General features: G+C 44.1%; 1 protein-coding gene across 5 annotated transcripts in view; it reads left to right on the top strand.

The window, feature by feature from the left end:
• Window positions 1-27,636, top strand: part of AFF1 (AF4/FMR2 family member 1) — a 113,123-nt gene that overhangs the window by 75,066 nt on the left and 10,421 nt on the right. For 4 of the 5 annotated variants that reach the window (XM_040583136.1, XM_040583125.1, XM_040583142.1 and 1 more), the window contains exons 4-16: window positions 2,689-2,733; window positions 5,310-5,396; window positions 6,150-6,186; window positions 6,568-6,619; window positions 11,766-11,820; window positions 11,946-11,983; window positions 13,408-13,564; window positions 16,235-17,134; window positions 20,097-20,194; window positions 23,688-23,907; window positions 24,939-25,027; window positions 25,996-26,071; window positions 26,913-27,049. In XM_040583136.1, coding sequence (XP_040439070.1) covers window positions 2,689-2,733; window positions 5,310-5,396; window positions 6,150-6,186; window positions 6,568-6,619; window positions 11,766-11,820; window positions 11,946-11,983; window positions 13,408-13,564; window positions 16,235-17,134; window positions 20,097-20,194; window positions 23,688-23,907; window positions 24,939-25,027; window positions 25,996-26,071; window positions 26,913-27,049 — 1,991 coding nt within the window. The remainder of the gene's footprint in view (window positions 1-2,688; window positions 2,734-5,309; window positions 5,397-6,149; window positions 6,187-6,567; window positions 6,620-11,765; window positions 11,821-11,945; window positions 11,984-13,407; window positions 13,565-16,234; window positions 17,135-20,096; window positions 20,195-23,687; window positions 23,908-24,938; window positions 25,028-25,995; window positions 26,072-26,912; window positions 27,050-27,636) is intronic. The other variant, XM_040583158.1, reaches the window with a different exon arrangement.

The following is a 27,636-nucleotide window of genomic DNA, read 5'->3' as shown; positions in this document are numbered from 1 at the left end:
TTAAAACCCCAAAAATAGAGGTCCTTGTGCTGCCGATGCAGACTTCTGCAGTACTTGTCTGGTATCATATGTTTGCTTTCCTTTAAATTGTGTGCCACAGAGGAAAGTGGTTTCTGCTGAGCCACTGGATGTGTGAGGAGCAGCGCACTGTCACTGAACGATGCCCTGTGGGGTTACAAAAAATCCTCCTGATGGTTGCTCTATAAATACTCATTGTATGTAAATCTGTATCGATTTCAAAGCACCTTCAGGGTTTATGTGAAAGAACTTCAGGAAGGGGTGTGACTTGTTTGGCAAGGATAAGGGAGGTCCAAGCAGGCTGCTGCAGATATTATCTGATCCTCATGTTAATTGAATTACACTTTTGTCTTCAGTTATCACCCCATAAAACTTAAGTTTCTGGAACGGGAGAGGCAAACTGATTTTGATTTGTTGCAGTCGATTCATTGTAGAGGGAAGTTTTGAATACTTTGTCCAGGCAGGATCTTGATACCTTATTTGTTTCGTGGGTTTTTATTGTGGTACTTTACGAGGTATCTCAGGAGCTTTCTGAAGCTATCTGCCAGTTGCTGTTTTCTGTACAGCTGTCTGCTGTTCACCACTTACTAAATTAAGAAGTAAATTAGGTGACTGAGCTACCAGAGTAAGCTTGCTAGGAAGAAAAAGAAGAAAAGAGGGATCCCTTTTTGGCACCGTGAGTTATGAAGCATCCAGATCCCTTGCCATGTGTTCCCTGCTGTTTGCTCTCCCTCTCCCCTCCTGCCCGCTGTGGGGTGCTTCTGCAAGCCTTGCTACATCCCAGCCGCTTTCATTCACGTGATTCATCTGGCTGTGTCTCAGCTTCTGTTTGTCCTGGGGTGAGTCAGGTCAGCAGCAGCTATCTGTGCATGATTTTCTGAAGAGAAGTCAAATCTTCATCAAATGAGCACTGCCTCAATGAGAGCTTTATGTAGACATAGTCAAATGAGGTTGCAGGGAAATGAGATTCCTCATCTCCTCCCTCCAGTGTAAATAGTGCAGCATATGGGAAACAGGTGAGTGACCTTTCTGTGAGAGTGCTAAGGACGATGCTTTTTGGCTTTGTTGAAGTGTTTGCTTGCTTTGCTGTTTATCTTGTTCTGGGGAAGATCCTCCTGATCAGGCACTGTAGCTCACTGCCCGCTTCCTTTAACACAAGAAGCAACTTCCCGGCCTTTCACTTTGAGCAATGATGCCAATCGTTGGACGTTTCCCTTCAATCTCTTGTTTATGGATGAGAAGCTGGTCTTGGGATGTACTTGGCTAGTTCCAGCTATGCAGTTCCTTGGTGTGTTTTTTCATTTCAGTTTCCTTTAATGACACCAGTTAGGAAGGATGTGTAAATGACAGGTACTTCCAAAATGCATACCTTGCTAGCAGATGAGAAGCCGACCTGTCAGAGTGGTGTTCCTCATGGCCAGGCGGCAGGTCAGCGTGTGGAAGCAGCACAGGTCCTCCTGCAGAGAATCCCCGGCACCTAGTGCTGCCAGTAGTGCTGGAAGGAGGCACTGCTGCTACTGCATAGCCTCCTGCTGCACACAGCTGGGGCACAGGGCAGGTGGGCTCTCTCGGGGGGCATTGCTGCTCGCCCTGGCCGTGCAGTTACCCTCGTCCCTACATGCCTGGGGAGCAGGAGGCTTTTGCTGTGCTCATCCCAGCCCCTGCCTTGCCCAGCAGTACCCATGCTGCTGATGCGTGGTGTCGGGTGTGTGCAGGGGGTGTCCTGCCAGGAGCTGCTAAGTGGTTTTGCTGATACATTAAAAGCAGATTTATGTGTTTGTACAAGCTGCAACGTCTGCTGTTTGGTAGGTAACTGGCAAATATTAGCACTGCTTTTGCTTTGTACTCTTCCTCAGAGCTTCCTTGAGTCTGGGCTTGTGAGCCCAAATGAAGGCAGCCACAGGCGCTGCCCTGGCTGTGTGCTGGTCTCCTTCAGGTGGCACTGATGAAGTGCCAGGGCACCAGCAGGGCTGGCTGAGGTCCTCACCATGCCTGTGTTGGGGAGCCCCAGCACCTGCCAGGCAGGCATGTCGTGGTCGCTGCCTGGGCTCCAGTGAAACAGGTGTGGGAGGTACAGGAGCAGTCCCTTGATCCAGATCCAGGTCATCTGCAGGTTTTCCAGAAATAGCTATGTTGCTGCTACCTGGTGCTATGTTCAAAGTTTTTTTTCTAAGCTACACAAGTTACAGTTGTATTGCTTTTCAGTATTTTAATGGCAGTTGATGTTCCCATGAGTCTAAAAACTGGCATTCAGGGACTTGATGCATGATTCCTCCAGTTAAAACGACCTCTACTTTTCTTTCTGCAAGCTTAAGGGCTTCTTTTTCTGCTTGAGTCTACATTGATGCATAGAAGAACGCAGGTCATCAAACAAGGTGAATCGTGTCAGCTGAATGAGCGTGATTAATGAGCTCTGTTTCACTTCTTTCTCATCTTTATTAGAATATACCTTCTACTAAAGACTTGAAAACAACAGGCATTGTAAAAGTGCATTATTAACTACCCGTCTGATGGGGCTTTTAATTCTTACTAGCATTTTATTGTTAATGGACTTAAGTGAAATTTATAGAACTGTTGCTAAGCAAATGTTTGATGAGCACATCTGTTTGTCTCATGTCAGTAGGTAAAAACAAACCAAACTCACGCTACTTTCCTCTTTTTTTGTTGTAGCAAACCTTCCCTGGTGAAGTCCACTCCATTGACGAAATTTTGAAGGTAGGTGCTCTTAAATAACACATCTCTGGTTTGCTTGTGTTTTGCACGCATTAAAGTATTGTCTGGGGGAAGAATGTTGCTCTGCTTCTGTTCTGTCGGTGGATGTTGCTATCACTAAGTATGCTTTGGAGAAGTAAAGATAAAGGTCTAAAGAGCAAGACTGACAAGTCATCTGAAACACCTAGAGCTGCTCCTTCGCCAAGTCAGGGGGTTGCTTTTACCTCACATGCTTCCTCCAAAGGCACTGGACATGCTGCCTCCTGTCCATGCTGTCAGCCCCACCTGCACCCATCCCACCTGCACCCATCCCACCCGCACGGCACTGCTGCTTCTCCTTCACTGTAGTTCTAGTCCATTCGTACAGAGTTAAGCCAGCTCCAATGCAAAACTGTCTCTGTAACCTTGTGGCAGAGCTGAGTCTGTGAGCGGTGCGCGGGCTTCCAGTAGCTGGGTTTGAGTACGTGTTGCCTGTGAAAATGTGAAAGTGTGAAAAATGCACTGTGATCTGCAAGGCGGTCATGCTGATACTGAGAAGACAGTTCCTTGATTTCGAATAGTATTCTGAGACAGTGAAGTCCTAACGGAAGTGTTTGGTTTCTGTGATTCATTTCCGTCACTGCTGCTTCAGGTTGCAAAATCTCAATGCCTTTATTGCTCTCAAGAAGCAGTTGTTTGGGCAGCATCGTAGCCGAAAGGTGCTCACTAGCTGTCATGCACTGGTTGGTATTGCAGCCTGTGTACTTTGCCTGGAAATACTGCATCCTTGCGTGTTTCACAAGGCATCCTGTTTTCTTGCCTGTTTGGAATGCATAACATTGTTTTTGCAGCAACTGCAGGGGAGCACATTCTAATACGTGAAGAGGTGTAGTGTGGTATATTGAAGAGTTTATCATCTATTGAAAGATTGCACAGCTAGTGAGTGGTGAGCAATGAACAGTGGGAGGGGAGAAAGGAGAAGGCAAGGGTGGTGGTAACGTGACCAAATAGTTACCCAGACCAGTTGTTGCACAGAAACCCCTGTAGATTGCTCTGATCCCTGCTTGTAGGGCCAAAGGTAGCAATATGGTTTAATTCCCCATAAATCTTTGCATTTTGTGTTATAGATAAAGAAACATGAGAAGCTTCTGAACCTTCATATTTGTGCCTTGATGAAAAAATGGCACTTTTAAATTATGACACAGTAGATTCTCATACTTCAGCCTATTTGGTACCAAAAGTACAGAAATGTACTTTGCACTGACACGTTCCTCATTCATTTCTTTGAAGCCCCTAGGCAAACTGTGTGTGGTGTATGCTTGCCATGAGATGCATTCAGCATGAACATAACTCCTAACTTTCTGTGCTGAGCACAGTGCCAGTATGGTGTTACTCTGCATGCTGCTTGCTTTGGAAAGCTGCGGGGAACAGTTGTGATGACGGTCACTATGGATGGGGATGGTGGGTGTACATCTTGAGGTAATGTTGGGCTGGGGGGGAAGATCCTGAGGTAACTATTCCTGGAAGGGCAGTGAGGGTGATAGGCCGTATGAGATTGCTTACTACTTGGAGTGACTATTGCACTCTTCAGGATTTAAAACTTGAGGATCAGGAGCCAAGAGAAGTCAGTCTGGTGCGGTTTCAGCAAGGTGGTGCTGAACTTCTGAGCCACAGCTTGCCCAAAGGCCTCATCTGGATTAACCCTCATTATTGCAGCATATGTTCAAAAGCCCTTGCCTGTGCAAGGTTTTTCATGTGTGTTTGTTGTTAGCGAGCTGGTGTGGACCTGGTGGTGGTGCCAGCCGAGGCAGGCAGGGGGGTGATCTCGCCTGCCAAGCCCTGTCCCATGGCCATGGTGTTTGTGCTCTGCTTTCACCTGGACCGTGGCTGAGCCCAAGAAGCCAGTACTTGGCAGTGATGGCGGGTGAGAGTAAGGGCAGGGGAATGGGGCAGAAGGATTCCTAAAGATGTAGCACGTCGGGAAGTCTTTTTTTTTTTGTTTGTTTTGGTTTGGGTTGGGTTTGTTTTTTTTTTTTTTGTTTGAAACCAAGTCATGGAGCTCCGTGTCAAACACTTCTTGGTCTGTCAGAGCAAAAGCCAGTGTTTCAGGCAGAACAGCGTGGGGAGCGGCTGGCAGGCAGAGCGCTCTGGCTGACCTCCTTGAGTTACGGAAAGCCTTTTGGAGTGTTGCTGCTGTAAGGGGATACAAGAACTTCCCTAGTAGGAAAGTCCTGTGCTTTGAAAAAAACCAGAACTACTCCTATACAGGTTTTACTTAATTTTCCCTTTATTAACTGTGATAGCTGTAAGGCTGAGGCCTAATCCTGCAAACACAGTAAGTACTTTACTCTGTACAAGCTTCACTGAGATTGCTCTTCCTTGGGCAATGCAAGTATGCTTGCAGAAAAGGAGCGAGCCCTCACCGTGCTCTGGCTGCTGCGCTCGGAGGAGGGCTTCCTGCTGCGATACCATCTCTCGGATTTATGATCGGGTCAGCAAGGACTTTTTTTGGCAGATCGTATGAACCTCTTAAGTGTAAAACTTCATCTGCGTGTTATCGGCAGAAGTACTGTAAGCCGCTTCTCTCAATCTCTTTCCAGGAAATGACCCACTCATGGCCACCTCCCTTGACAGCTATTCATACGCCTAGTACAACAGAGTGTTCCAAATTTCCCTTCCCCAAAAAGGTAAAACACCCTCTTTTTGCCAGAGCTTTTGACAAACTAGAAGAGTTTTCCAGCTCTTGCATGTGTTTTTCATGCAGTTTTGTCCCCCTTTCATAGATAAAGGCTGTTTGAAGAGATTGGCTTTAGAAGAAGTCAGATAAATAAAAGCACAATGGATCTTGAGTTGTATAATGGCTGCTTGCAACACATAGTTTTACTGAGAATTAGATCAGATTGTGCTTCCGAGTAATTGGTTTCGAGTGGGCTATATGGTAGTATAATTATATTTCCTCTTAGATTTTTTAAGCAAGCCTTATATTTTTATTGAGCCACGGGTGGGGGGATGAATGAATGAATAGTGTTTCAGTGACTTAAACATTTGTTACAATTGGAGGCTTCAAATGTGACTGCTTTTCAGAAACATTTTAAGCGTCTCATCTCTGTTGCAGCACAACAAACATTTTATCTCTTTGTCAACAAAAATATTCGCTGACTGTGTTAAACATTTGGCAGCTCTTACAACTTTTTAATTATTATTTCTTTGAAAATGCACATACCACTAATGTGCTAGCCACACATTTTTGGTGGCAGGAGGTATTTCTGTCCATGCTAAGCAACATCAGGCCAGCTTTTGACTATTGAACACTTCAAAGTCATACTTTGATAAGTATGTCAAAGTATTTATTACAGTAGGTAACGTGGAAAACAAATCATCGATATGCTGCTATTAAGAGAGCTGATTAATTTTATTCTCAATTTGTCCTTTCTTTCTAGGGATTGCAGCATGCTGGATCTGTAGCACAGAATCAGCGTAAGTAGAAATAAAAAAACCCACACTGTTATGTGTGTATTGACAGGTAGTTTAGTGTGGTGCATGTTATAGGTTGAGGAGAACATGTAAAGTGTTTACACTGATGAAGGAGCACAATTTTGTGTGCTTTGCTGAACAGTGCTGAATTTAGCAAATGCTTAAGGGATTGTATACATTCATTACGTAGAAATTAAGGAGCAGTTCAACAGCAAACAAACAGTGTTTCATTAGGAAACCTCACTTGGAGTGATGAATAATCTCGATGGCAAACAATTACATTCTGGAACAAAGTGACTTTCTAATCTGATGCTCAGAGACCATAGGGTAAAATATGCTAAAGGTGAGGCAAATAAACCCAACTGATTCATTTTTGAATTACAGAACAGTATGACGCATCTTCAGAAACGTTGCCTAGTTCTCAACCAAGAACATCGTAAGTAATCAGACCCGGTTCCCATCTCTACTGTGCAGTTACTTAAAAGAACCTGGAATTAATTAAAATCTGTTTTACTTGATGGTTTAGGAGATTAAGATTTTATCAGTCTGATTTTTGTCATAAAATTTCAGTGCAGGGAATTTTCACCAATAGAAACGTTAATGTTTCATGATAGAATCATAGAATCATTTAGGTTGGAAACGACCTCTAAGATTATCAAGGCCAACCATTAATCTAGCTCTGCCAAGTCTACCACAAAACCCTGTTATGATTAGAATGATTGTGTTAAAAAGAAACTGAAGGAAAAAAAACCCCAACTATTAATGTACCAGATTAAAAGAGCAAAAAAACTTTGATCTATGGCTACTTGATATCTTGTCATAATAAGTGCTATTCAACGGTAATAGTGCATTCAACTGACATAAATTGTAAGGGATACAAACTGAACCTGATCTATTCTGCATATTGTTTTTAAGCCTGTGAAAGCTAGTGAAGCTACAGCTACAAAAACTGAGAACTGGGGGTGAAATGTTAAAGCAATTGCATTGGTGTGACTTTCTGTGATTGCCCAAGGAAAAGTTTTCTAAAAAGTGTTGTCTTAATTTTATTTTTATTTAAAACAACCAAACAAAAAAAGCATTTCATGTGGACTTTCTAAAAACCTCAATTTATATTCTAATCATGTTAGCTAGTTAGTGGGGTGAAGATGAAATCTCTCGTAGCTTCTTCTAATTAATAGTATTTATATATTTCTACTTCTCTATATATTTCTTCTTTTCCCTATCGTGTTATGTTTCCTCTCAGAAGAAAGCTTCTTAGAGTTTGAGTCTTAGTGTAAGACATTTGTGTATAATTGCTACAAAAGTTTTATAAGGCTAGGAAGGTGTGCCAACTAATGAACGATCTTCTCCAATAGAAAATTTTAGGTTGGTCGATAATGGTACTGTCCCTGTAGGTGAAAGTGGTTATCTATTCATTAGGTTAATTACAGAAATTACTTGAAAGTAGTTTTGTGTGGACTGATGCTGGTCTTTCAGGATTAACCTGGCCAAATGGCAGCATTGATAGGTTTCTGAGCGTGGAGTAACAAACAAAAATCTTTCCATGGCTGGAAGGTGAAGGGGCCCGTGTGCAAGGCAACTGCCAAACCATTAAATACCTATCAGTTCATGTGATATATGAAGTTCTTGCATTATTCTGTGATACATTGTTCCGTGGAAGGCTGCACACTACAGACTACAAAGCTTACTCCACTTGTTTTCCTTTCCCTTATAATGAACAGTTTAATTAAAATAAAAACTGGGCTAGTCACAGATTAAGAGGAAAAGCATCTCGCCATCTTGGTTGAAATTGTAGAATTTTGCACTCAAGTTCCATAAGGTCGTGAAACAACTTTTCACACTGTTCCAGCATCATGCAGAGGAGCCCTTGCTGGCTGGGACTGTGAGATAGCGTCTTGCCAAGCAGTCAATAACTCCCTTATTCCACTCTTTATTTTGCTTCTCCTTCTTCCACTCCAGCTTGCTCCTCCTGAACAAACTCTGGAAATTTTCATTGTGCTGTTAAAAATACTAGGTTCAACTGCTCCAGGCTCTGCCTTCCTCCTCTGCTACCCTAAAACCATCATCTTTATTTCAACTCTTCTCAGCTGCTTGTAAAAATCCCTCAAGCACTTCAGTCGGTTTTCCACGTGGCTGAGAGAGAAGAGACTTTTACTGTAAACAAGAATCTGAAAATACTCAGTTTTTTAGCCCAAAGGTCCAGAATTGTGAATTTGGCATGGTACGTAGCTCTGTCCTTAGCCAACATCCCCTCTCAGCATCCATGTGGGCACTTCAGAGCCAGCACTCATCTACCAGGAACGCTTGTACCCACAATTGATGACAACAGTTGAAGCAGGAGGAACAGCGTGGCTTAGATGTGTGTCCAAAATGGAGCCAAGCAATATTTGCCCAAGGACTTCTTTTACATCTTTCCCTTGAATTGCTGCATCCCTTCTTTTTTGTTTTGTTTTTTGTTTTTGTTTTCATTTGCACAACAGGGCTTGCTTTCTTTGCTGTTCAAAGCACACGTGACTGTCTGAAATTCAGCTGCCTAGAATAGCTTGTGTTACAAAGTGTAGCTGGCTGAAAACAAACAGCATTTGTGCTGCTTAATTAGAAGTTGAAATCCCGGCGCATCTGTGTGCCCAATTTAAGCATTCAGCTTTACAGAGCATGCAGGGGTTTCCCAGATGGCTTTCCTTCTTGAATACAGCCCTGAAGTTAGCACCTGGCTGCGCTGGAATGGAAGTAGCCTTTCTTTTCAAAGGGGAGATGCCAAGCTCATTCTTGGTGATGCATCTTTAACCCAGCTGGCAGAGGGGGACCTTCCTGTGCTTTCACTGGGGTTGTTTGGCAAGCAGTATTAATTTTAATGCTGCTTCTCTTGCTTAAAAGAGCTGTTCTTAAATAGATTTACAGGGAGATTGATAGTATGTATATAAGCTGCAAATGAGCAGGTCCTGCAAATGAAAACTTGGCATCTATTAACTCCTGAGCTAATTAAAACATTAAAATTATTAAAAGCAGATTGATTTTCTTTGACTAGGCTATTTAACGATCTGTTGAAAACCTTGGTTTGGGGAAACTAACTGGCTTTGTGTCTATCCTTGCAAAAGTATGGCTCATTTAAAGTTTCAGTGTTCTTTCTTGATCTTAAATTGAACTTCAGTAGTTTCAATGTTCTTTTATGCTTATACATTTTATTTACCAGCAGCTCAGGTGAAAAAATCAGTTGTTTTTATTAAAGAAGATAAATCGGCTTTAAAATGTGATCTAGATAGCGTTTCCTTGCATTATCCTCTTCCCTCTAAAGGAAATACATCTGTAGTCCACAATTCTTAAAGCAAAACAAAAAAAATGAAAACACTTTCAGAACTTTCTAGCATCCCTGGAAGTTTGTTCATTATCACCTTTGAAGGACCACTTCCCCTAATGGGTTGGGGCGGGGGGTGGGTGGGTGAGAAAAGAATTAATTGAGATGCCAGTAGACATTTGGCCACATTGCCCAGAAGTGTGGAGGATTGTTGCTGTTCTTCTTTCCCGGTTGTGTCTCAGTGGACTGGCAGTAAGCTTCAGCTCTAGCCCACGTGCAGAGCTGGTGTGTGCAGGATTGCTGCAGATGCTGTGCTGTTTGCCTTCTGTAGGAGATGCAGGGGCCTCATTTTCCGAGGTGGTGTCTCACAGCTCTTCCCTTCAGTGTTTAAAAGAAGAGGCAAGAGTTGATTTCCACTGAGAAAGTGTGTGAGGAAATGAGGCAGCGGAGGCTGGGAGATGGAAGAGGATAGTTACAGGGGAATGGCAAAGTCAAAATGCCTGAAAAAAGAAAGCACATAGGTCTTTGCGAGTGTCATCGAGCAGAGCCCTTGGGCACTGGGTACCTCTCTGCCTCGGTGAGAGGTACTTGGGACCCGTAGGGTCAGTTCCTTTGCAGGAGGCGTCCCCTGTGTGGGAGGGGTTGGCTCTGCTGGTAGACACAGGAGGCGTTTGGGGTTACCTTATGCTGTCCTGCTCCGTGGACAAGAGCAGGTTTGTCACTTCTGGTTTGTGGAATTGTTTGTTGTGAGACTACGGTCAGCTTCGGCAGTCCTGTTTTGCATGGAAGTATCTCCCTGCATGTCAGCTGCTTTGTACGACTGTAAAATAATTTGTCTAGTTAGTGGGGATAGTGTTTAAATAAGGCAATTGCTTTTTTATTCAAGGTTTTTACTCCTCTGTTCTCATGGAATCGTAAAAGCAAACTGCTCAGGGTCATTAGAGGTGACCTGCAGAGCCATAAATCTTTTTTGCTTTGTTCATAATTTGACATGAAGGCTTGAAAGAGTGTGAAGGTCTGAATAGTTTTCCCTTTCCTAACAAGCATCGGGACCACTGACTTGTCTACACATTTTCCAAGGTGATGTGGTTCACTGGGGATTTTCATGTTTGGTTTTTTGCTATAAAATGCGTTATGAGGAGTTGGAGGGTTATTTTTCCTAATTGGGCATGAGAAAGATTTCTCACAGAGAGCTTTTAGTTTTAAATGAGGTCGAAATAAACAGTTTTGACCCGATTGATTAAAATCACTGCCTCAGTTCCCAGGCTTTTTATACGATTTTTGGAAAGACACTTGCGTAAATCTCTGGGTTGAGGAGTTCAGTCTCCAGCTATTTTCAAGATTTGAATCATTATACTTTTGAGTAGCAAGGGGTTTGCCTGTCTTGTTTTCCAACTCCTTTTGGGGTGCCTGCATGATTACCAACGAGGGGGGGATCACAATCTGGGAGAACTTAGGGTTCCTCCCTACAAATTCTTCCCTTCCAGCCTTTGAGGACCTCAGGAATGCATTGAAATTGCAAGCAGTAGTTACCACCTGCAGGCAAGAGAACAAAATGATGCTTTTGGAAACATTTACAGGCAGCTTGCCCTCTACTCTAGCAACAGTAAAACAAAGTTGGTGCCTCCCCACATGTAAACTGCTTTGGGTATCTGAACACATCAATGTTACGGTAACTGCTGAGATGTGCAGAATCCTTAAGTTCATTGTGTAGAGAAGAAATAGGAGATAGACTTGACCTTGACATTTACTTACGTGTGTGTGATAGGAGACTTCAGCAGCAAAATGAGGACTCCTGTGACAGAAGAAATATTTGTAACTCCTGAGAGAGAGAGCATGAACATGCCCAGGTTCTGGTGCAGAGACGATGCTTTTTTGCCCCTTGGGGAGCCAGTACAGGCTCATGGCGTGCTAGTCTGTTGCTGTACAAGGATCAGACTTCTTCCACCCCACCGTACTGTCTTAGCATGCTACGTAATCTTTGTTGATGAGCATTCCTCTCACAAACTGCATCTTTGTTGTCTGTAGATGGCAGCCAATAATACTGACTTCTGTTGCAAAATGTCCTGAGATTAGTTGGAAATCACAGTAAAATGCCTAGGTTGTGCATTACCATTTTGTCATTCATTAGGTAATGACAGGGTTTAGCAGATTGAGCGTGTCAAATGTTCAAAAATGAAATGGGAAGTTGGTTTGTTTTGGCAGGTGCAAACCAAGTCTTTTTCAGGGTCTGCTGCTTGAAAATGTGTTTGCCTTGGCTGATATTTATCTTCTGGTTGTCTTTCAGACTGCTCCAGGAAGACCTGCAGCTCAGTGATAGTGAAGAGAGTGGTGACGACCAAGTCAGTTTTAGATATTTTATACACTAGGCACACAGACATCCCTTTAAATCATCATGACTTGTGTTCTTCCAAGATCCTAAAGCTAACTTTCCCCTCCCCCCTTTTTGTTTTTGTGAACGAAACAGGTTGTTGAAAAGCCACCTTCTTCACTTGCTCCTCCAAGGTACAGGTTTGTTCCCCAATTTGCTAGCTAGACCAAATAAGGAGGGAAAACGAAACTACTTTTTCGTTATGGGGTAGATGGGTAAGGGTTCCTGGTTTTTCTTGTAGATACAGGCTTTGGTTTCTAGCTATCTGAAGCTACTGTTGAAAATTTGCTTTAGTTGTGTGGGGTTTTATGGAAAGCTCCAATTAGAAGTGAATAATCCAGGCATGCTGGATTTCGCGTATGAACTAGAACTGTATTTCCCCAGCTGTTCTCTTCTTCTCTTCCCTTCCACCAGTGTATATATAGACCACACTAGAGCTAATGGCATTTTTCAGTTGTTGTAGTAGTGATGGATGAGGCCCAAGTCCCATTTTAGTTCAGAAGGAAGCCCAAAATGGCCAAGTGGGTGAAGAACAGAAAAGACTTAGGTAGACTCATGGAAGCTGTTTCAGCTCCTCCTGATAAGGCAGCTGATTGTAACCAGTTCCTGCCAGTTATTGTTAGGTAGAAGCAATATTCAAGGTAGACTGAATGGCTGCGTGCCAGCATTAGAGGAAGAAAGGTGGAGAAGGCCAGAGTTTTTCCTATAGGAAAGCACTGACTTACATTTTGGCCTGGATTTCTGTATTCTTCATGCACAGGGTAATGGTCTACAAAGTCAGACTTGCAGAAGGGCACGCCCATTCTTGGCATGACCTGCATCTCTGCAGACTCTTGAAATAGTGTTCTCATGGTATCAGTCTGGATCAGCAAGGAGCTTGTCTCAAAATCATGCCAATGTGTTGATACTGACAAGGGAAACCAGTTTTCAAAATAATAATAAAAAAAAATAACATTTTGATTTCATACGCCCATTTCAAAACAAAAAGAAGCTGTGCATAAAAGTTATGACTCTCCCTCAATTCCATCCACTCCCACTGTCAGTGCTGGAGACATCCCATTTTTGAGTAGGAGAGGCTGTTGCAAAAAATGCTGCTGCTTGCTGTGGCTATTAACAAAATGCTTACAGCACCTTGACTAAGTAACACAGAGGGAGAATACAAAAAAGAGAAGCCATCCTGAAATGTATATTTCTGTCTTTGTTAGTCCATATTGGCAATTTTTCTTTTGAGGCTTGGGGCTTTCATAAAAGCACTTGCCAGTTTTGGTTGGTTTTTAAACTGTGGTTTGGCTAAATGCAGCTTCATACTGTAGCAGTGAGGTCCTACTTACATATTTGACTGGGTTGAAATTGAAGGTTTTATTGCTTTCAGAGTTTTTTTCTATTCCAGTGCCGTATCGTTTGAGTATGGCTATGCGTTCCCTTGGCCTTCTCCCCTCTCTTCTCAGTGCCAAAACATGGGGTTTCAGTTTTATTTTTGAATCCTGCCATGTCAATGTAATAAGTAAGTAACCTCACCCATGCTGCTTTCTAATTTTATCTCATGGTGGCCTTGCAGTGCCCTACAGTCCCAGCCTGAGAGTGTGGCATCAGCACATTCCAGCAGCTCGGAGTCAGGGAGCACCAGTGACTCAGACAGCTCTTCAGACTCAGAGACGGATAGCAGCTCGAGTGACAGTGAAGCAAACGACCCTCCGAGAGCGTCAGCGCCTGAGGTGAATGCACGTAAAATGTAGAGGCTGCTTAATACAGCCTCTTGCCTCAGACTCTTCGCTGTTTGAATGAAGTCAGGACAGGAGACCTGAAATAGCATCATCGTTCAGGTGTCCCCTTGACGTTGTTGCCGTGTCATCAGACCTTTCTTGCCCTTTGCTTTCCTTCTAGAGTTTGTTACTTAAACAACCCTTAGTAACAACATAATTAGGCTTCTATGTGTCTAACCTTGAAGCGTTCTCCCTTCTCCTTTGACATCATTGCCTAGCGGTCCTGGAGGAATTAGTGCCTTCACTGGTGAGACACAAGCAAGGTGCAGATAAGAAGTGTGGCTTGTCTGGCGTGTTTCAGGCCGCCTCTGCCCGTGCAGCCTTTCTGGGTGCCGAGCCTATGGGCTGCCTCAGGGTGAGACCGGTTTCCTGATATGTTAAGAGGAGCCGCTGCTTCCCTGCAGCTCTTGTGCATGAGTGACCATTCAGCTTCTCCTAGATCTCAGCTGAAGTGAACAGACCTGGAGGAAGGGCTGGAATGTGCTTAGACTTGCTTCTGTTGAATTTGGCTCAGATAGTGCTGTACTGGCATTTCTGAGACTTTTGTTGGAAAAAGCAAACAAACAGAACTTGGTGCCTTAAAGTCTCATAATTGAGACCATGCATTTTAAAAAAAATCTCCTGCAGAAATGCTCGTGTCCCATAGTTTCCAACAGTTCCTCCAGCTTGCAAAGCATTCTCAGGCCAGAGGGAAGTGCATGGTTGTAGCCTGCAGACCACAGTCGATGTAAACCAATCCGCTGACAGTTTTGAGGTGCTCTCATAAAGTCCAGAAACCTTGTAATTTATTTCTCCTCACCTCCCCCGGCCCTAGCTTTCCTTTCTTTTACATTAGAAGCACATGAACAGGGAGAATCTTATGTGCAGAAAACAACCTTGGAGAAGGCATATCTTTTCGTTCACATCTAATATACTTTATCCTCCATCAGTTCAGTTACAGACTTTGCCCTCTGCAATGTGGGTGTCTTTGGAGGGAAACAGATACTATACTTCTCCTCTTTATACCAGATCCTGCCTGGTTTGTTCTGAAAATACTAGACTGTAAGATCCTTGTTGCTTTAGTGAAGTGCTAGCTATTTGCCGTTGACCCTTTTATTCTTTTTTATTCTAGCAAACAGTTCATCTGTGATGCTCAAGGAGCAAGTTAGTACACATGGCTGTTGGTTTGTAATCAGTTCTTCACATGAAAAGCACAGACTTTAAGACCTACAGGCAATAGTTCCTTCTGTTCTTAAAAAAGGAAATTCTCTTACTCTCCTTTGTGTTTGGAAAACTTAATAAAAACCTGTCTGATAGTGTAGATCACAAGCGAGATAACCAATGGTAGAAGTGCTAGAAAAGGAGCAGAGTATGCCACTGTCTGATAGCTACCTACATTATAACCCAAAGTTTACTCAGTCTTTTGGCCATGTTTTTCTAGTGTTTGACCAAAAAAACCCTGTTCTTCAGTGGCTAGTAAGTGAAAATTCTAATGAAAACAAAGCAGTTTTGTGTTATCTGAAAAGTATAGTGGAATTTGTGGATTAATTTTACTTACAAACCTGTGGTAAAACCAAACTGTTGCAGACATGTCTTGTTTATCCATGTGTTCTACAGTGAGTTGGGTCTGGATAGAGATAAAATCACAGCAAAAGGGATTCTTTATTTAGTCTTGGAAAACCTCTCATGTACTAGGCTTTCTCTTTTGATGGAAGAGTTGTGGCTCTTCTCAGAAGTGAGAGTTGTGATCAGGGAGAGTTGGCGAGAGCGGGTGTGTAGCTGTACTCTGATGGTGCCCAGATAATGAGCGACATGTTTGAGTGATGCCGAGACATATGCGGTATTCTCAGAATGGGCCTCAGAGAATCACGTCCCCGATATGCAGCTTGCAAGCTCTGTTGTCTGTCTTAGGGTTAGCTGGGTTTGCTTTTAATTTGTCAGACTGCTGTGAAATTAGGCAGGGCTTATAGCAGTCTCATTAGGTTATCTGACCATGGCTCCAGAGGCCTTCAGACCTTGGTTGTTGCTCATGCCTTGCTTGACCCAGAGGGAAGTGAGTGTTGGCTTGTGTAGGCAGGGGACTCTGAAGAGGCTGGACTTTGTGCTAGCCATACAGGTTTTTTTTCGGTAAATGGTTTTTCTTTTGGTTAAACCACAGCCTACCTGTCAGACTTCAAGGAGATGTGATAGCTGGCGTGGCTCGTTGGTTTTGAAAGCAAGTAACATTGTGTGTGTGCAAGTAACTTCCCAAAAGTGTTGGTGGACAGCACCAAATCCGTTGTTACTACTCCTGCTATCTGTACGCATTGTGTCTGATTGTGCAACAATGTTGATTAGCGGCAAACGAAGATGAAGCTTTTGTGTAGACTGGTCTCTTGCTACTAAGTGACAGGTAGGGCTAGCAGGGATCCAGGAGTGCTGTGCAACACGTTTGACTGGCGCTGTGCAAAAATGAGGTCTGTGTTTCTGAAGTAAGTGTTGATGTGCGCAAGCCAAAATGTCTCCACTGTCTCATGGTCTTTCACTTTCAGGCTGTTTTAACAGTAAGGGGAAATTTTATTTGGTTCTGGTAAGCTGTGCTAGGGTGGAAATAGCCCATAAAAGCATCAGTTTTGCATCCTTCCTTTCTCTTTTTGTCTGCAGCCTGACCCACCAACATCTAATAAATGGCAGCTCGACAACTGGCTGACCAAGGTGAACCCACCAGCAGTGCCAACAGAGAGCCTCGGGAAAGATACCCAAGGGGATGGACGTGAGGAGGGCAAGGAGCAGGGGCAGGGCACCAGCAGCAACTCCTTCCACCAGCAGGCTGAGCTGAGGGAGCCTCATCAGGAGAGCTCCAGCCAGGAGGCCAACGCTCCTCAGGACACTGATCTTCCAACCAAACACAGCTGCCAGAAGTCTCCAGTGTGTTCCGAGGAGCCCCCACCCAGGCAGACTGTGGGTATCAAAAAGCCTGGTAAGGCCCCAGTGTACAAGGAGCCCAAGGGAGGCCTGAAGGTGGAGAGTGACCCTGGTCCTTTTGAGGTCAGAGACCAGTCTTCCAGAGACAAGCCAAAAGTCAAAACGAAAGGGAGGCCACAATCCTGTGACAGAAGAGGCCTGAAGCCAGCACTGGAAGAGTCCCCTGAGAACAGAAAGCACAAGCGCTCCCACCAGTCCGATGCCAAACCCTTCTTGGACCCCAAGCTCATGAGAGATGCTTTGTTTGGCAGCACACAGGAGCTTCTCGCTCTCAGTCCCCTTCCTCAAGTCCAGGACATGACTCCCACCAGGACTAGTGACCACAGGCCTGCTGCTGTGGCCGGAGATGATTTTCACAAGGAGAAACTTCCCGTGCTTGTCAGGGAGCCCTCGCCAGTGCAGGACTCCTCCAGCCATCAGTCCCTCATGGTGAAAATAAAACTCCCTCTCCTGTCACGAGTCCCTGAGAAAGGCAGTCACCAGAAGAAAGCAGAGGCCAATAAACACCCTGGTGCCAAGAAGCAGAACTTGGAGAGGAAAACCACGGACCCTCCAGACAAGTCTATTCAAAAGAGGAAGGTGAGTGGTGGAGGTGAAGGTGGGTTTGTGCAGGGGCCAAGGTGGGTGGTTGGAAAACCTACGCAGAGTTCATTTCTGCTTCATAGGTTGGGAGGATGAGCCGTTAGGCTTCCGTAAAGGTTTTGTCAAACTTCTAAAGGGAACACGTATCAGAGCTGCCCACAGATGTTTCTTGTTGGTCACAAATCCCCTGCTGAGCAAAGGAAAAGCCCTGTAAGCTGTTTAACAAATGCTTTCGTGTGTTAAAACATTTTTTGCTGTGTTGTCTTGAAATACCACTTTTCTCAGGCAGCAAAGCCCCAGCCCTCCGCTGTCGGAGGGGCGCGCTCAGCAGCAGGCTGTCAGCATGTGCTTGGCCAGCCCCTCTGTAGCATTTGTGGATTTCTCTGGCTTTCAGCCCAAGCAGAGCTTTGCAGGCCTGCAGTGTCCCCTCCCCCTGCAACCCCTCTAAAAGCAGCAGGACACCTGAAGCACGCACCCCCAGGCTGTGCAGTCATCAGCACTATCCATTTAATGTCAGTTGTGGGGGAGCACCTTGCCTGCAGTTTGTGACGGTGCCCAGAGGGAGAACCGACGCAGGCTGTCCTGGTCTGTGGTTTTCGGTTTTGTCCGTGTTCAAGTCTTCCGCTGCCTTTAGCCGTGTGACCTCAGCCTGAGTAGTGAACTCTTTTCCCATGTGGAATCATTTATTTCCACCAAACGGTTGTGATTGCTTGCTCATACAGAGGGACAAGTTCTGCAGGTGTGGACTGTGTTACTGCTGGGGTGATGGCAGGAGCCTCGTGTCTTTTGCTTTTCCGTAAGTGCAGGCTTTGAACTGAACTGGGTGGTTTGCCGATAGTAACAAATGTCACTAAACCCTTCTTTGGATCTAGCACTTGGATAAATACGTAAAAAACTTCTTTGGTTTTCCCTGGAGCTGCTGTGGTGCTAACAATGGTGCTAATGCTTAAAGGATGCTTCTGTCCGGTAAGGGGCTTTCCAGAGACACCTTTGCGGAGTCCTTTAGTTATAATAGTTGCTTTCCCTTGAATTGCAAGACAGCCCTTTATTTAACTGAGATGGTAGTTGCTCACAAGTGTTTTTTGGAAAGCTGACTCTCAAAGGGAACTGTGAATATGCTTCCAGCCACTGGTTCAGCTGCATAAAGGGTTGGCTTGCAGGCCTTACGGTGAATGGGCACTCGCTGTGGGTATTTCGGTGCTTGTGTACCTTTTTGGTGCTCCCCAGAGAGCAGATGGCTTAGCATGTGTGCGTGAATAACCTTGGTTCACACTGGGGTTTTTCTGAACTTCCCATAGTTGTGGGGGAGAATGGAGAAGAGCAGGGAAATGGTGAAGAAACTTGAGAGACCCTGGCAGCACCCCCCCACCACCCCCCTTGCAGAGAAAGTGGGAGAAAGGTAAAACAGGCAGTAAATCTGTCCTCCTCTTGTTGTCTCAGTGACCCAAGAGAGGAGCTATTTGATGTTAGACATGTCTTCCCTTGCAGTCTGACTGTCTTACTGCAGGAAAACCCATCTCGGAGCTTCCCTGCCTGTATTGTGTCAGTGTGTGTAAGTGTCCTTGGAGGCTGGGCCTTCACTGCAGCCAGGCAGGTCAGGTACAGCTGTGGGACATCATCTGTGGCCACATGGAGCTCAACCTGAGAAACAGTTTAAGGACACTGGTCTAGTGGAAGGTGTCCCTGCCGATGGCAGGGGGCTCTGTACCTTTAAGGTTCCATAGAACCTAAACCATTCCATGGTTCCATGATACAATCTAGGTTCCGGAACTTTGTGTCTAGGTTCTGGAACTTTGCCTCTAGGCTCCAGAACTTTCCGGAGCTTTGTCTCTAGGTTCCAGAACTTTCTAGAGTTTTGTCTTTAGGTTCCGGAGCTTTGTCTCTCGGTTTGGAACTTTCCAGAGCTTTGTCTCTAGGTTCCGGAGTTTTGTCTCTAGGTTCTGGAGCTTTCTGGAGTTTTGTCTCTAGGTTCCGGAGCTTTGTCTCTAGGTCCGGAACTCTCTGGAGCTTTGTCTCTAGGGTCCCGAGCTTTACCATGAGCGCACTGTCAGAGGTAAACTCTGTGCCGAGCGCAGCCTGCTGAGCTCTCTCACAGCGACGTGAACCTAGAGGTAGTCTTGAGAGAGAGAGAGAGAAAGTCCTGGAATGGTTTTGGCTATGACCAGGCACACTGTGGATAATGCTGACTGATAAGTGCCGTTTCCTTTACGTTTTCTTCGCTTGCAGCACATCACTCTGAAGTTTTTCATTCAGGTGAGCTGATGATTTGCGCACTTTGTGTTGTAAGGTCTATGGAGTAAAATTAAAAACTAGTATTTATTGCCTCTCTGCCTTAATGGTTCTTGTTCTTCTAGAAGACAATGGCAGTGATTTTTAACTGACTGTTTAAAATTTCGTCTGTATCAAAATCTTGTTAATAAAACCCCTGCACATCTGGGGAATCTAAGTGATGTAATGCTCCTGTGAATGCAGTTATTTCCTTCCTTTTGGTAAGGTGTATCACAAAACACAATCACTTGTAGTTCATGACTTTGCCAGGAGGAATCTGAATATATTTCTGTAAAATCTGGGGGGGGGGGGGGGGGGGGGGGGGGATGGGACGGGACGACAGGGGGGGCACAACATCCAGAAGAGGCACATTGTTTTATTTTCAGCAATGGAAGCGTCTTAATTTTGATTACTATTAGACACTTTACTAATATTACAAGAAGTTTAGCAGTTCCATCCCTGCCACTACAAAACAGTTGATCTACACAAACAAAAGTAGATAAAATGTTGGTTTAGGATACTTGTCAGTGAGCCTGAAATCTATATCCACTGTACTCTGAGTTTCCACTTTGTCGGTTCCAGTATCTTACCTTTTCTTTTTTTAATCAGAATTGATCAAACTTAGCTGTGTTGGTCTGTACTTTACCTGAACTTTCAAAACCTGAGCAATTTTTTTTTTTCTTCCTGTTAGAAAGAAATGGAGAAGGAGATTGATAGGAAGAAAATGAAATTGGAAAACAAGAAAAAATCATTGCAGTCTTCAGCTAACAAAGACTCCAGTAAAATGAAGTGAGTATACAGTGGTGGGATGGCAGAAAGATGCATAAAACTGAGTCTTTCGTAAGAAGCTTAAAGCGAGGAACTGTGTCTCCTGTCTTTATACCCATAAGTTTGCTTATAATGTGCCTTCTGAAGCTTCAACTGCTGCAGATTTGTCTTTACATCCTGGAGCCAACCACATGGCTATGGGAGTGTAATTTATTCAGCTTTTTATTTGTTGCAGATGTGATGTGATACTTGGATGTCACCTATCTGTTGCTCCCTTCTTAATGTTGAAGATTATGGTTCTAATCATTCAAGCATAAGCTGGTGTTTCCGTGGCTGATTGTCTCCCGTACTTGGTTTGCACTGCTGCAAAACCATTGATTGTTGTGGCATTTGTCCTGATTTCTAACATTGAGATGGAAATGAGGACTTCACCGTTTTAAATGCGAACTTGTCCATCCTGCAGCTACTATTGCTGCATGCTCTGATCCACATATTATATGTAGCTCAAAAAAAATCTCTTTATGCCATGTGAAGTTTAATTGCCAGTTGTGCCTGTACTGCTTCTTCTAAGCTGGCAGGCAACCGCTTGCACTGCTGTCTTTCAGACTAGATGCAGGAAATACATTTGTGCAGAAAAATTGTATGTTGTTTAAGTTGCAGACAGTATGGTAGACTGCCTGCGTGCTGGGAGGCAGGGGTCATTTCCCCGTCTCCAAACTAGAGTGGTAGTAATTTGTCAGCAGATGGTCGTCCTAAACGATCTGGGAGGTGATGGCTGTTGTGTGGGGAGTAGTGTGTGCTTGTTCTGCACGATAGTTAGGTGTTTCAGGGGATGGCAAGAGAACTTGCCGTCTAGTTGAAAAAGTCCCTTCTCATGCAGGGGCGTTGGACTAGATAATCTTTAAAGGTCTTTTCTAACCCAAACTGTTACATGATTCCATTCTATGATTTTAGGTGAGTAAGGCTTGTGAGTTCATGTATCATTTCTTCCTGCTTTCATAAGAGGTGGAACTAGCCTTAAAATGCTTTTAAAAAGGGAGTTGGACCAAATGGTCTTTGAAGGTCCCTTCCAGCCCAAACCGTTCTATGATTCTATTTTTTTCTATGAACTTCTTTTTGTTTGCCCATGTCTTCCTCATTCTAGGTTCTGCTGCCATACTTACTTTGGGGAAGTTTGGCTCTCACTGCATGGGAAGCAGCAGAAAGCTTCCCGTCAGATGCACGATACTTCCCATGCGTGTAAGGCTCTTGGTCTTTGTGAGGTGAGAAGGTGATGTAAACGTGTTTTGCACATGGAGAAGCTGAGGTGCAGACAAATTGAGTTGCTTGCTCAGGCTCCTGCTGCAAACAGGTGAAATAGTTTAAAATGTTGCCTGGAGGCTGTGACTCTCGTTCCCATGACTGAGCAAGCACGTCCACAGCAGACAGAGTTCAGGCAGCCTCTTGGGAAAGGATATTGGGATAAGTGTAACTGCATGTCTGTAAGTTTGACTTGGTGATCATTGCTGTTTTCTTAATTGGACAGATACTGATGAAAGAAGTGTTAACGCTGAGGCTGTCAGCTCCTTCAGCTGCTTTTGCTGACACCATTTAGAGGTTTTGAGTAGCGCTGGGGCAGCTGCTGGGGCACACAGCACCTGTGCTAGGTGGGACCTGTCTTCTCCCAGCTGAGAACACCAAGGTGGATGTTGTAGAGCTTTATTTTCTCACCTTGCTGTGCAAGGCGGCTGAAGCGGGATGCTCCAGAAGCATGTGGATATGCCGCTCCCCCTTTCTCTAACCAAACTAAGATGTTGCAGTGCCAACAGGCTTTTCACTGTGACTGACCAAAGCTCAGTCCGGAAAAGAGATTTGTGTACATAGGTGGTTAGGGTTAGGGAACATTTCCCTTCTCCGCTAAAATCATCGTGTTGTCTTTGTCTTTTTTTGTATGTGATCTAACGGACATGCAGCCAGCGTACCTTTGGAATCATGACACTCTGGAATTTCAAGTGGCCTTTATGGCCAGGAATTCCTCATTTATTCCAGCATAGCATTTGCAGTGCTTCTGGTAGATCTGCCTGAAATTTACCCCCATAATTTGCATACCAGTGTACCACCAGCATTTTGGCTGCTAGGACTTTGCTAGAGCAAATGTTGCCAAGAGCATGGCTTCAGATGGGCCATGTTCCTGAGAAGGGGAGATCTGTGCATCAGCCACAGGCTACTGCATTCAGTTCCTGCTTGTGGCTTGAATTTGAGGCATTGACTTGGATTGGTATGTAGTGTTGAGGTTTGTCCTGACAATATGAGTTGGTTGGGTTTGGTTTTTTTTTCTGCAGAGAAAACTTTGACGTAGTCTTAAAGCACTGAGACATTGGGGCTAACATTTGTTTGGGTGAAGGGATATTTTGGCTGTGGTAGTAATGGAAGGGCTTTAATTCTGGGGTTCATTACTCCCTTTTTCTCAGTGAAAATAAACACCCCTGTTAACCGTGTTCCGGCTCTCAGAGTGGGAAGGATAGGATGTATTCTTGGGAGAGAGGTCTCTGGATCAGGTCAGGGGAGCATCAGCTGGGGAGCATGTGTGCAGTGAGTAGGGACTGTACCATGGGAAAAGTGGGCTGGGGGAAAGGGAAGAGCACTGTCCTATGTGCAGCAGAATGAAGCAGGATGTGCAGCATCACACTTTCACTTCTCACTGGGTTTTAATTTAATTTCCTCCTCTTCTGACGTTGCAGTCCATGAGTTGGGATTCACCGTTCAGTGTTTTCTTGGAAAATTTTGAGAGGCTGAATAAAAATGATGTAAATGAGCAATAGTGAAACAAGATTCAGAGCTTTTTGGTGCTGCTTATTGCTGCTGGAGTTCTCTGGTAATCCTAACTTCAGGTGATCAAAAATCTGATATGCCACTGTATTATTAAATATGATAGTCTCTGCCGTTTAAAAGCACAGCATTTTAAGTCTCTCTCACTTGAACCCTCTCAGCTTTGTAAGTGTTGTCTAGTTGAGCTGGCAAGTCTTAAAGGAACAACTCAGTTTAATTCTGTCAAAGCACGTACAGGATCAAGTGTCAGGGTATCTCTGACCATGGAAGATATCTTCTACCATAATGGGGAGAGAGAAGCAGTGCTACAGTTCATTTGCCTTGTTGGGCAATTTGCTGCAGGGATTTTAGTCTCTGTAATTACCCCTCTCCCTCTTTCAGTGAAAAGGGGCTGTGTTGGAGGGCTGCCTTCTCTGCAGCATCCGGACATTCTGGTTGCAAGCCTTTACTCCACGGGCAAGTCCTGAGGCTCATTCCTACCTGAAAAGCATTTCTATGTTGTTGGCAGCCAAAGATATATCTAATGGACAATGAAGTACCTGAAGTTTCATTTTGCTTTTGGTGGATTCTTCATCTTAAAAAGTAACCTCACACTTCCAGAGGAATTTAAACAGAATTGGCACATGATGTAACTGTTTTTAAAAAATCCCTGTGTTACATGTATACTGTATTTATCCCAATTGCTGAATTTGCTTCTCACCTCCAGAGCATCAAAAGCTGCATTTGAAACTCAGAAGAAAGATCCGCTACATCCACCACTGCCACGCACATCTTCTGCACATTCTGCACCAGTGTCAACCAAAAAGCCCCAAAAGAGACCCAGAAGTGAGAGTAATGCCATGGATAACACTGACAGGAACAAGAGCGACCACAAGGATCCTTTGTTCTCCAAGCGCCAGAAAGTGGAGTCGTCGAATGGTATCAAAGTAGGTATCCATTATAAGTGGTGGGATGTTTCCTGTGACCCGTGGGTACTGTGTGATTCTCTTTAGAAACATGCTTTGAGGATATTAAAAAGGAAGGAGGATAAACCAGCCACCAGAGAAAGCTCTTTGAAGCATTTTTGCCCCTTTAATGGCTGTGACCGTATGTTGCTAACCCAAAAGCCTGTGTTGTAACTTCTCTGATGATTATCCATCCTTCGTTTTCATCTTACCAGTGAAACATAGTGACAAGGGGTGACCATGTGAAAAGCAAAGGCAAGAGAATCATGGTTATGGTAGTGTTTCTGATGTAGGCAACTGCAAGTACAATAGTGGTATAAAAATTAGTGTGTTCACAAAAAGAAAGAGTGGATTGCTTAAAAATAAGAAACAAACCACCTGTGTGTTTGACTGCAACCTGGGTTAAGGTTTTATAGCTTGCTTACAAAATTGTTAATGATCCTTGCAGCTGGATCTTTGAATTTTTGCATTATAAAATTCAGTTACATTGCTATTTACTGGTTGGTGGCTGGGTGTGTGTGGTCTAGGATGTTGTCATGTGTGTGTTAAGCCAGGCTTCGCATGGTGTGTTAGCTGGTTTCTAACTGCTTGCTCTTTCCTGGTGATGTCAGTAGTAATAGAGAATCAGCAATTGCTGTGTGCTTAAGCTGGAAATAAGTGTGAATGGATATTAGCCATTTGTGCCTTGGCTAGTGTCCATGACAAATGTGCTGCTTGCAGCTTTACTGATACCTTAGCCATTGTGCAAGGTAACCTACTAAATTTCTCCATGCTTGGAAGAAGTTTGAATGGTATTAAGTCTTACTAGCAGTCAGGTAAGGAGCCAAGTTTCCATTTCTGTTATTGTAGGAGGTGCTGATGAAAAAGGTAAGAAGAGGGGGAGAGCCCGAAGAATAGACTATGCCATGGACAAACAAGCATTTATTTTTTTTTTCTTGATACTTAGGGAAGCCAGGCTTTGGAATTGGTCTAGACATATCTCTCTAACCAACTTTATCTCTGTGGTTTTTCAGGAATCTGCAGGGAATGTCAGAAATAGATTCGCAGTGCCTTCTTTGCCAAATGCCTTCAAGCCAAGGAGACCTCGACTCAAGTTTGACAAGTAAGTTTTTTGTTTCACACCCCATGCCTGTACTTCCTGAAGTCACCCCACCCTGGCTTCTGCTGCTTAGTAAGCACTTTGGGAAAGAGAGAGAGAGGGGGAGAGATGTCTGAGACCTGCTCTGTACTGCCTTCTCATGTCTGGGACCCACCCACCACAAAGCAAAGGTCTCATCACAACAGTTCTTGGTGTGAGGGAAGCTACTCTGGAAATAACGTACGTTTAACTCTTGAGAGGACGTGTCTCTTGTACCTGCCTACAAGTGATGGGTTTTGATTTGTCTGATTCTTGTTAAGTGGCATACTCCTCTGTGACAAGGTGCTGGGCAGGCAACTGACTTTTTCTTGAGAGGGCATGATCCTCTGCTTGCTCATTTTGTTAGTGCACAGGTGTCTCTGTGCCATTTGTATGGTGAATAGATTATCCCAGTGCACAGAAACACGTGTGGTCCAACTTTATCGTCATTTATGTGTTGATTGAGACCGAGGTCTGTAGAAGCCTTGGTGACCATCTCTCTTGCAAGCCAATAACTGGAACGCAAGCTCTTTTGGTCTGAGATGTGTGTGATACTGCAGAGTTTACTGTATATTTTAATCAAAACGTGTTTGTGGTATTGTACTTGAGGAATGATAGGAGATCACGTAACTACTATTTTAGCAGGGGAGCGAAGAAGTAAATTTGGCCACATAGTAGCCCAACCTTCAGTGTCTTTCATTTCAAAATGTAGGTTTTCAATCTTACTCTAATACACGGTTTTTTAAAGAAATCATTTTATCTGTTCATTCAGCTGTTTTTGAATGTACAGACAACATTCTCTTAGAGACTATTATAGTTGTAATCTGTGTTTGATAAGGCTGTAACAGGCTTACCAAAAAAGGATGTTTGGACTCATAGCATCCTCTAGATGTGAAGGTTAAACTGATAATTAACCTACCCTTTTTCTCTGTTTTCTGTTTCTTCTCTCTCAGTCCCCAATCCAGACAGCATCCAGTGGAGTATTACATGGACGAGGCCAAGAGGCTGAAGCACAAAGCTGATAAAATGGTAAGTCCTGGCCCTGTGCTAGAAATGCCAACCAGCTCTTGCATTTGGACCCGATACCTGCATGCATGTGAGTAAGATTTGCGGGCTAACATTACATCCGTACTCCGTACCTGGAGTATGTTCAGTTCATGTGGGGAGGCTGTCTTTATTTGCCAAATGTTCAGACATTGCATTTTGTTAGAAACACATCTAGAGAATGTGCCTAGAGGATAGGATTCATATCCTACATCCTCTGAGGTTAGCAGGCCTGTTTGCTTTGCAGAACTATCACAAAGTCCTTGGAAGGCAGATGGAACAGTTTTAAGACAGTTTACTCTGCAATGTCAGGATCTGACAGTAATTGTATTGCTGGTGAACAGACTTGGAAGTGTCCTATGCAATGTAACTGGCTTTTTCTGCTATGTGCTGTTTAACAGCATGCATGGGTGAACACAGTTTTTTGCTAATAATATATGGCTCAGTCAGATAATGTATATTTGCTACTTGTCATTTACCTGTGAAAATAAATGAGGGAATACTGCGGTGGGAAGGCCCCATCTGCCTCTCACAAGGCAGGCCTCCAAGACCAGACAGTAATATCCAAAAAATGTGAAGATAATGGTTTCCTTGAGTAACTTATTGAACAAGAGGAAGAAATACAAATAGCCAGAGCACACAAAGCTGATGACTGGGACCACATGAGAGGTTCTGCAGAGGACCCTTTAATTATCACCCAGAGGCCTGACTTGCATCTTTTTCTTTCTTCAAATCCTGCCTAACTAGGGAGAAAAAAGGTATTCAGGTACACTGGAGAGAAGTAGTTTTTGTCGTAGTCTAAAAATGAGAATTTTCTTCCCAATAGACCAGCAAGACTGCAAGGGCCTATCAGTACCTAGATGCTGCCCTTTCCTTCATTGCATATGGGATTGCCTTGGAATCGGATGCAACAGCACCAAAATCAGCTTACAGCATAGTCAGCGACACCATAGAGCTCATCAAGTAAGCATTTTTCAAAGTGTGATGATTAGGCATTGCGTCTGGAGGGGAAGAGTTAATTGCATTGCTCGTTTGCAACTGTGGCAGCTCTGGATTCCCACCATGGAGCAGAGTTTGGGTTGCTGTACAAGCACAAGACAGACAGACCATCCATAGGCACCAAAGACATCCTTTGAAATGTTTCAGCATTGCTTATCAGAAGAAGTAGGCACCATGTCCTCCTCAGCATTTGAGCCTCGCAGCTGAGGTACGCCGGAGGACACTGGTTATGACAGTTAAGGACGTGAAGGAAGTTTTATTTTATCCAGATCTAAAAAAAGTTACTTTTGTGTGTGAGCTCAGGAGTATTTCAGTTAAAAAAAACAAAGCAACAGTTTAGTGCGTGGAAGAACGCTTTGTACCCCAAAAGTCTTGCAGCTCGATTGAAGGCAGATTTTCCTGGCTTGTCCCGTGTGCCTTTCTACCAGTATGCGTTATTGGGGTTTCTTTCAGCAACTGGTCCCCATTTAGTTTCACAGCCATAGTAGGTAGTATGACACATACGGGCAGCGCAACCCAAGGAACCATGTATTGGATAGAAGAGAAACAGG

The sequence above is a fragment of the Falco naumanni genome, chromosome 1, assembly GCF_017639655.2.
Source record: "Falco naumanni isolate bFalNau1 chromosome 1, bFalNau1.pat, whole genome shotgun sequence".
Classification (NCBI taxonomy): domain Eukaryota; kingdom Metazoa; phylum Chordata; class Aves; order Falconiformes; family Falconidae; genus Falco; species Falco naumanni.
This window is presented reverse-complemented; position numbering and strand designations above follow the sequence as displayed.